Genomic DNA, 9,958 nt, shown 5'->3' with positions numbered 1-9,958 from the left:
GCTTCAAAAATAAATAATTGTTTTTATTAGTAATCTACAAATAAAAAAGTAGACATAATTATATTTTTTAAACTAAGCAACCTTTCCTTTTTGATGATAATAGTAATCACTATATATATAATAAAAAGCGTCATAATTTTTCACCTCTGGACCAAAATACCATAGCACATACAAATTTATTAAGTCTACACTATGAGCCACTATCTTATGTAACTATAGAAAAACATTTTTGACACATTCATTTGTTAAAATAAAACCCTAGATTAAATCCTAGGAGTGACATCATCACTATCGCCACTAGCATTAGAGGAAGATGTTCATATTTTTCCCTCTAATTCATAACTGCTCTTACTGCCCCCACTCTTCACTGCGTAAAATTACACACAGTAACCTTATATTGCCCCTTCACCCTTAATGACTAAATTATAAACTCATAGACATAGTGTTCACTTCCAATTTGCAGATTAAGAAAATAATGATTTCTCCCTTCACAAATTCCACTCTTTCTCATTGGCTGCCAGCTGTAATTCTCTTATTCCAGAATTTAAACCTTCCTCAAAAAACGAACACACACATATTACACACAACATGGCGTCTGTAACAGCCATATACACACATAACACCAACATTACATGTAAATTGTTTACTTTTTGACCACTCGCATATATTTTAACAGAACTCCCCGTTAAAAACTTACCGATTGACTGCATTTAGTTTGTCATCTACTCTCTCTAAAAAGACTACATGCATTATTCCTTTCAGCGCTATTCTCTTTCTTTAAAATAGGATTGACGAAATATTCCTTTTATTCGTTCTCATATTCAACCATAACTTTTGTCTTTTTCATACATTTTTATTTTAGTGAGTGGGGCGTTTGATTTTTCACTGGCTGCTATGACACACAATAAACACGACGTACTGATCCTCTCTCTTTCTCTCTGTCTGTCTGTCTGTCTGTCTCTCTCTCTCTCTCTCTCTCTTAAAAAAAAATTGACGAAATATTCCCTATACAGGTTAATTAGGACATTAAAAAATAAAAATGTTGAATAAAAGTTATATTGCACTTATCCGTTATGGAATAAAGTTCTCTGAAAAAAAAATTACACTTAATTTGATTAACTAGTTTTTATTTTTTATTTTTTTTATTATACAGTGAAATAAATTTGTTATGATACCACGATCAAATTAAGTAAAATTTTCTTTTGGAGAACTTCATACCATAATGTTACAAGAACATGTCCCCTTTTCTTGTAAGTAAGTAAAAATGAGATAGGATAGACCGAGAATTTGAACCTGGAAAGCTAGCTTTGTAATTAAGATTCAGGAGAATTCCCATTGTTAGTTTTAATATAAAATAGCAGATATGTTTGTTGTAAAAGGAATTCGATTTTTTAGAAATATTATTGTTAAAAGGAATTTGATGATTCAATTCTGTTTATGGAAATTGAATTGAAACAAAGTCAGTTAAAAAAACGAACACTAGCAAATTTAAACATATTGGGTTAATAGGTTAGTCAAAAAATAGGTTAGAAGAATTTGGGTTGCAGATATGTGTGAACAGTGCACGTGAGTTCAGGACCACGTGAGTTGAGCACATGCTCGGACATGGTGGAACGAGACACATGAAGTATGTCCAGGCCATAGGATCGATCTGCACGATCTTGGCCATGCGATGACGTCATGGCTAAGAGATGAGTTCTCAATATAGTTAGCTAGTTTTAGTGAGACAAAGAGACAGGGTTGGGAGAGTCGACATACAGGGTCAGACAGGAGCGTCGAGTCTGGATTGAATCCCCCTTTGGAAGCGAAGGGTTAGAAGTTGAAATCATGTAGTGACTTTGAATTCCTTGATCTGAAATCATTGACCAGATGAAGAAATAAAGGAACGTCATCATTTTGTAACTGTGTCTTGTATTGTGTCATTCTCAAAAAACAAAGGTATTGTGAATCATTTATATGAACATTGTGTCCACTCATCGTAATAATGAACTTTGTGTATAAACCCCATCCTTAAGAAATGTGTCTTCCTCTCTATCAAGAAATAATGACTGTCCCCTCCTGTGATAAAATAACTGACAATCCTCATCTCTAAATATATGTAATAGAAACATTCCCAGAACAGTATAAATGTATGTCTATTTTCTATCTATCTCCCTTATCCAATTGTATTACATATCGCCGTCCCTATATAATATTCATCTCTCTCTCTCTCTCTAAATATGACCAGTATGCAACAATAAGAGGTACGTACAATATAACTTTTTTTCCAAGATTTACAATTTTATATGTATTGATTAAATTGTATAAGCACCATTTTTTAACTTACAGTTACTATGAATTAAATACATACACAAATCGTTTTCCAAGTTTTTTTTTATTTTGTATTTGAAATGGTGGGCGGGGGTGTTGCACTAATTTTTTGGTCTTCGTTAATGGAGGAGAAATCCTTTATGACTGATACATTTTTTATTTTTGTTACTAAACAGAGTGCCCCTTCAGATGACAAATATCGAAAAATTAGCTAAAAACATTAATTCCTTCACCCTCAACTGGGTTCTTTTCTACAAGGGTGGGTCGATTTTTTCGCTGATATTTTGAAACATCATCCCCCTCTTTTCGATTGACTAGCCTTAATTTAAACCTTCGCCACCTCCAGTTTGGCGATGGACGCAACAGCAAAGACGTCACTTTTTTTTTCATATTCTTTTCCTCCTGCGTGATACAGGTTCGAGCCTGCCTGCCTACTACCACTTTTTTTTTTTGCTCAACACACACCTCCAAACACCCAGGCTAGTGTAAAATGAATGTTAAACCAAATAAGACAGTGTTGTTGTTGTTGTTGTTGTTGTTGTTGTTGTTGTTGTTGTTGTTGTTGTTGTTGTTGTTGTTGTTGTTGTTGTTGTTGTTGTTGTTGTTGTTGTTGTTGTTGTTGTTGTTGTTGTTGTTGTTGTTGTTGTTGTTGTTGTTGTTGTTGTTGTTGTTGTTGTTGTTGTTGTTGTTCATCATCATCATCATCATCATCATCATCATCATCATCATCATCATCATCATCATCATCATCATTGAGCGAGTGAGCCGTTTTGATGTAAAGTGAGTGAAAAACTTTGACATTTATTCATTTAGACTCAAGGATTTTGAAAATTTGCCATTATTGGATTGGAATCTATCCATAAGTTCTTTATTCATTCTTGCAAAATTCTATCACACATCCATCCAGTAACACATCCATCAATCATTGAATAAAAACAAAAAGAAATATAAGGAAAGGTAGTTCGTTTAAAGGAAAGGATAACCTCCTTTTATGAAATTATGTCAAATACTTAAATCAATTGAATAAAAATTAATTAAATGTTGCTGCTTTAGCTAATATAAAAATTGTTTGACATTTTATCATAGTAAATAAATCTTAGAAAATGTCGACAAGTTTTTAGGAAAAAAATATATCAAATATGAATAGAGATTATTTTTTATAAATCAAATTTGAGTAATCGCTTTTCCTTGGAGCATGTGATTTCTTCACTAAACAAACTTATTTCTAATTATATAAAGTTGAGTATGCGTATATGTCCATTTGCATGTACAGGATTTACTCCTGAACTAATTGGCCGACCATTATACATTTTTGGAAAACAGCTGCTCGATGTAAGGATGGGTAATGTTGGCTATATTCAGTTTAATTTAGTTTTATGAAATGCAATGTGTGTATTTCATGAAAATTTAGATATCTCATTTTTTGTGGAATCTTAAATATTCCCCGAATTTCAGTTTCGAAGGGTTAAGACTGACAGGTTTCAAACTCATTGATTTCCATTAATAAAATGTGGACCTGGATGCTGCCAGGGATCATGAGGCAGGTCAGTACATTTGGAATGCAAACCGGTTAACGGGTTGTTACCCCCCCCCCCACACACACACATACACCATAAAATAAATAAGAATGCATACATGTTTTCTAGTCGGTCTACGGTCTAGACTTTGAGAGTTAGTTAATCACAGACAGTTAGTCTGTCACGATTCTGAAAAGATGAAAGACTTCTCCTGAGGGTGACGAGTTGGGGATGGATGGCAGATAAACCAATAGTAAAATTCCCACCCTCCTTCTAAGGATGATGCAGAAACAAGAACGTGACTTTGACCATGGAACTGAATAAAGATTCAATTGTCCAGATAAATTAGACCTGCATCTGTTGTTATGCATGAGAGAACTTTTGTTCCAGGTGCGCCGATGTTGGGACACAAACCACTCGAGGACATGGCTAAGAGATGTGAAGAGGATATATAAAAGGTATGTTCTGCTTTGAAAAAGGCTGATGTGCCATAAAAGTGATCATCGACACACAATATAAACAGACTCCCCCCTTCCCCTCATGTTACACAATTAAGTAAGATTTCCTGAATTTCAAATTTTCCATAAAATCCCTTAAGCTTAAGCCTTGAATTTTAGATATCTTCTGGAATTAAGATTATGTAATGGATTTTGCGATAAAGATTAGAAACAAGGATTCTCAAAATAAGGTTTAGTAGCATTATATCTTGATTTTAATCTTTGTAAGGAGACATAGGTGATTTCAACAATTCTATTTGGGAATTGAGTTTATACATGCAAAAAAGGCCAAGAAAGCCATGTCAACTAAATAGACAAAATATAATGTACAAAAAAATTATGTATTAATACTTTGAGATATGTATGTGCTAAGATACAAATTTTTTGAAACATGACGATACATTGTATTTATACTTACGCCCTAAGATATGGTGGCTACCTGAGTTGATCGAAATACTTACTCGGCACCAGACGTTAACTGAACTTCTCTCTTGCAATGTGTTTGTTGTTGTTCTATAAAACATTGTGCTGTTATGTGTTTACAATTCTTGTGTGTTTTTCTTTATTTTATTAACATTTATTGTGTAAATCACGGAAGAAAGCGATCAAGAGAGGTTTGCTTTTGCTTCTATTTTAAGATGTTTCTGAAATGTGTTAAGCATGTATCATTACAATAGGCACTCACTCTCTCTGTATGCAGCCGAAAGTTTAAAATCAGCCACGGCTGGTTTTAAATTCATTTCCAGTGCTTTTCGATAACTCTCCTCCCTCCTCAGCTGCATCTCGTTTAAGGTCATTGAAGATGGCAACAGCCTTTTCAGAAATTATAGTTTCTGTAACCGAGTCACCAGCTAGTTCCTTTTCCTTTATCCATATCAAAAGTAGGCACTCTATCTCATTATGCATATGGGATGCAAATTTGACATAATAGTTATGCATTTAGAAGGCTGCACCATCTTTATTATGTCCTTTTGTTTGAGAATGGTGGATATGGTGAACACATTGCAGCAACATTCAGCAGCCAAAACACATTCTTACATCTAGTTCATGTTTTATTTCTATTGAGATCATTTTCTTGAAATGCTTTTAACATCAGTCAGAGTGATCTAATCATTATATGATGATCTACGCATATGAGCTAAGTTGACCGACTTTATTATATATATATATATATATACATATGAGCAAACAGCTAATAAAATATGTTAAAAAACACTTTGAAATGAGTTAAAAACATATTTAATCTGAAAAGGAAACACTAGATAAATGGATAGTCCTTAATCCGCGGAATTTCGAGGAAATATTTTCCTACTCATCAGAGGGTAGGAATATATATATATATATATATATATATATATTTCTGTGTGCTGAAACGTTTTCATCTTAAATTCATATGCAAATTAGTTAACCTTCCTGTTATCGCTCATATATCCATAACTGAGTATATTAAGAAGTTCGTTTTAATAATTTTTAAATAATAAATGTAGACTTTTAATACAAATGTCAAAGTGAGAAAAGCTTAACTTTATAGGCTTATAGAATATATATGTGTGTGTTTATAAAAAAAAGTGGCTCGGTGCGATCCTTGTACAAGTCATGCAGTTCTCCCTGGTATTGTGGATGGAGGCATTCATTCCAGGCCAATATATGGATTCGTTTGCTCGGGCTTTCATTCCAATTATGCCCTGATGTGCTGAATGCAGGCAGCGCAGTATATTTCCTCGTTGACCTTTTGGAACGACTATTCTTCTGTCTAAAAGCACCAGGTCATCATGGGTGCTGAGGTGGTGCCATACTTCCCAGTACTCACGGACTTCGGGTGAAGTGAGAGTTCGTGTTTCAGGAAAACCTTGCTGTACCGTACTTATCAACTTTTGGTACTGTGGGTCATGACGTCCTGCTGCCTTGATGGTGCCTGGTGATGTGATCGCTACATTTTCATTGTACCCAAATGTTGACATGAGAGCAGTAGATTCAACTATGCTATTGAGGTTCTCGGATTCTGAAGTGTCTGGTTTGGAAGGCTGGAAGGGAAATACGTTAAGGAGGGCGTTCATCACAGCCGTTGGGTTACGGGAGATAGCGTCGGGCCCCCTATGCCATTTCCCAGGACAATGTTGTATGTTGAAGTGGTATCTCAGGGTTTTTTCCTTCAATCTAAACAGTCGGGGGCTCTGGATCTTGCTTGGATCTCTATCACCAAACAGACCCTTCAGTGGCTCGTGATCCGTCACCACTATGAGATTAGGGCAACCCATAACAAACACACAGCATTTTTCTAACGCCCATGCGATTGCTGCTGCTTCGCCTTCTGTTGCCTTCTGCGCTCTGCGTCAGTGCAAAATCTGCTACCAGCGAATACTAGGTGCCAATCTTCTGGGCAGCACACGGGGGCCTTTTCCATGGTACACGAACAGTGTTTCTGAAGGAGCAGGAAGCCCATTCCTTCTTTGCTCCAATCAGGGGCGAGGCAAGTGGTTCGATTCTTGTCAAATGTTGCGACACCCTTACGAACAAGGTCGACAATGGCTTGTTTCAACTGGTTCCACATGAAATATGAGTCTTTTTTCACAAGATCACAGAATGGTAGCATTACTGGTCCTAGCGAGTATGCCCAGTCTACCTGATTGACAAGCCCAACCAGGATCTTGCGTCAGTGATGTTTTTTGGTACTGGGAAGTTGGATATTGCGTCTAATATTGGTTCCGAGGGGGTTATCCCTGAGGGTGTAATTGGAGGCCGCCAAATTGCACAACGTCTCGGCAAAATTGAAACTTGTCTTTGTTCAAGACGATTCCATTCTTTGCACAATCTAGCAAGAAATCGAATGTGTGTAGGAATGATTCCTTGATATCCGAGTCGTAAAGTAGAGTGTTGTCGACGATCTTTATTTTGCGGGGGATATCCTCAATTATTTCGTCAAATCTATGTGTGTAGGCATCTCCAGACGCTAGATACCCCTGGGGTGTACGGAAATACATGAACCTCCCCCATTCCGTGAAGAAAGTTGTCAGTGGCTGAGATTCTTTGTCCAACACAACTGAGTGATATCCATCAACGGCGTCCAATACCGTTTTTTTTTCTTGGGCGGTACCTGCGATGCCAATCGAAAGGGTGATTCGGTATGATGTGTTTCCCGTTTGCACTGTGTGTTAAGGTACTGATAGTCGATGGTTCGTCTTGGCTTGCCATTCTTTTTCACAGTGATCACCATGGTACTGCACCAGTCAGTCGGTGTGCCAACAGGCACTGGAGCAATGATGCCCCTCCCCACGTCGTTCCAGAGGTCTTGCTTGACCTGTTCTTTCAAATGGTAAGGCACCAGGATTGGGTTATGTCTGGTTTTTGGAATAGCCCATATTATATCTCATAGGATTAGCAAATCTCTCGACGGAGGCCACCTTTCTAGGGCAATTGCTCTTGACATATCTAAGGCCTTTGATAGGGTATGGCATAAAGGTTTACTTCATAAGATCTCTAGCTATGGTATAGCTGGAAATGTCTTCTCAATTATTAAATCATTTCTTTCTGAAAGGTTCTTAAGAGTAGTAGTTGAGGGGCAAAAATCAGAAGCTCACAGTATTAATGCCGGTGTCCCTCAGGGGTCCATCCTGGGCCCAACTCTTTTCCTGATCTACATTAATGATCTTCCAAATCACATCCTTACATCATTTGTAGACATTTATGCTGACGACACTACCATTTATGGTAGCACATCTAAGACAGTAAATCACCAGGTTCTCTCCAATTCTCTCTCCTCTGATCTTGAGCATGTAGTACAATGGGGAAAGGAGTGGCTGGTTACTTTTAATGCATCTAAAACCAAGCTTCTCTCTTTACACCATCAACATTCTGATTCACATCTGGCATCAATTGAAATGAATGGCTCTCGTCTTCAGGAGGCCTCAAGTTTTGACAAGCTTCTGGGCTTGACCGTTACTCCTGATCTTAAATGGAACACGTACATCAAATCTGTTGCCAAGGCCGCTGGAAAAATGGTGGGATCTTTCTATCGATCCGGTAAATATCTCACTGCTGATGCAATTCTCTATCTATATAAAAGCCAGGTACATCCAAGGATGGAATATTGTTGCCACATCTGGGCAGGAGCTGCTAGAAAGGACTTGTTCTGCCTTGATAGAGTTCAAAATAGACTTCGTAGCCTCGTAGGAGATGTCCTTTTCTCTTCCTTGCAACCTCTATCTCACAGAAGAGATGTTGCGAGTTTGTCTCTGATGTATCGTTATTTTCATCGAAGGTGTTCAACTGAGCTTCAATCTATGGTCCCCCCTCGCCAAACTTTCACAAGAAACACTCGTCTAGCTGTACACACTATCAATAATTCCCCCCACTCTTTATCTGTGCCTAAACCTAAACGTAGATTCCATGAACAAAGCTTCTTTCTTAGAACTGCACGCCTATGGAATTGTCTTTCGTTTTCCTGCTTTCCGGCTGACTACAATATGGTTCTAACGTAAATAAGTTCTTGATGAGCTGTTCTATATAAGTTATCAAATTTACCAAATTTTCATTACTAATGATTACTATATTGTCCAATGTCTACTGTACACTCTTTAACCCTTAACCTTGAGTGGCCTCTTGGCCTTTATAAGTGGTGATGCCTATGTAAAAAAAAAAAAAAAAGCCCCTTCCTTCAGGTGAATGTGTGCTGGAGGTCCAGTCATGGAGGGAAATACCCCGTCGTTCTTGAATGCAGTGTCCGCAAAACATTCTAACAGCCAGTCTTTTAATTTGCCGATGTTGGCTTCGGTGGCTGTCTGGACGCGTCGGTAGGGGTTTGACCGTTTTCTGTATCCTGCACTTTATTTTCGACTTCTAACGACTGCATAGCCATCGATGGGTTTGGGAATTCCTTATGTAATATCCCAACATCAATGCAGGCTGCCTTGCTGAAATAAAGCCGTTTTATCCTTTCACAAATGTAGAGGGCTTGTTTGGTTGTGTGTGTCCCCACACTGAACGTCACCGGCAACCAACCCTGACATTCAAGAGTGGAATCTCTGACTGCTCGAACAACTTTCCTCAATGGGATCAGGTTGTCTATGGTGAGGCCCATGTGTCTCAAGTGTATTGTGCCACCCAGACATATAGTGGCACCACTGTCAGGGAATATCATCATGTTGGTGCTATTATTTTCAGGGATGTTGTTTCGCTTCCTTGGGTCCGAATTGGGTGAAAATGGGGTTACCGTTGCCTTTATTTCGGTAACTTGCTCTATTGGTGTGGATGAGTACTTGTTTGTTGTTTGATCAAATGTAATGTGGGCGATCAGGCTGTCCATTGCCGCCTCGTCAAGTTCGGCGCTTTTGACAACAGCTCTGCGGCATTCCTTCTTGATCGACCGGCACAATCAGGCAAAGTGGTTTGATCTTCCACAATTGCTGCATGTTTGGCCCCATGCTGAGCAGGATAGGTGGCGAGGTTTCATCCCCAGGGTGCCATGTTGACTGTTTCCACAACCGCTGCAATGGGGTGTTGACCCCATGTCGTTGTTGTAATTGCAATTTGAGGGGGGGGCTAACGCGAGTCTGAGCTCCTTTTAGTGGGGACACGATGCTTCTGTTTTCAATATGTAGACATCCAGAAGGCAGATATGTCCAACGTGTTGCTCAT

General features: G+C 38.1%; 1 protein-coding gene across 1 annotated transcript; it reads right to left on the bottom strand.

The window, feature by feature from the left end:
- Positions 1 to 5,880: 5,880 nt before the first annotated feature.
- On the bottom strand, positions 5,881 to 6,582 carry LOC145280773 (uncharacterized). The gene has a single exon (XM_080132176.1). The coding sequence runs from the start codon at positions 6,580 to 6,582 to the stop codon at positions 5,881 to 5,883; it is 702 nt and encodes a 233-aa protein (XP_079988302.1).
- Between the last annotated feature and the right edge of the window lie 3,376 nt (positions 6,583 to 9,958).

This window comes from Euprymna scolopes, chromosome 1 (assembly GCF_053919585.1).
Source record: "Euprymna scolopes isolate OS-2025 chromosome 1, ASM5391958v1, whole genome shotgun sequence".
Lineage (NCBI taxonomy): Eukaryota > Metazoa > Mollusca > Cephalopoda > Sepiida > Sepiolidae > Euprymna > Euprymna scolopes.
This window is presented reverse-complemented; position numbering and strand designations above follow the sequence as displayed.

Coding starts and splice junctions, on each gene's coding strand:
- LOC145280773 (XM_080132176.1), bottom strand. CDS start 6,582: ATGGGTTGCCCTAATCTCATAGTGGTGACGGATCACGAGCCACTGAAG.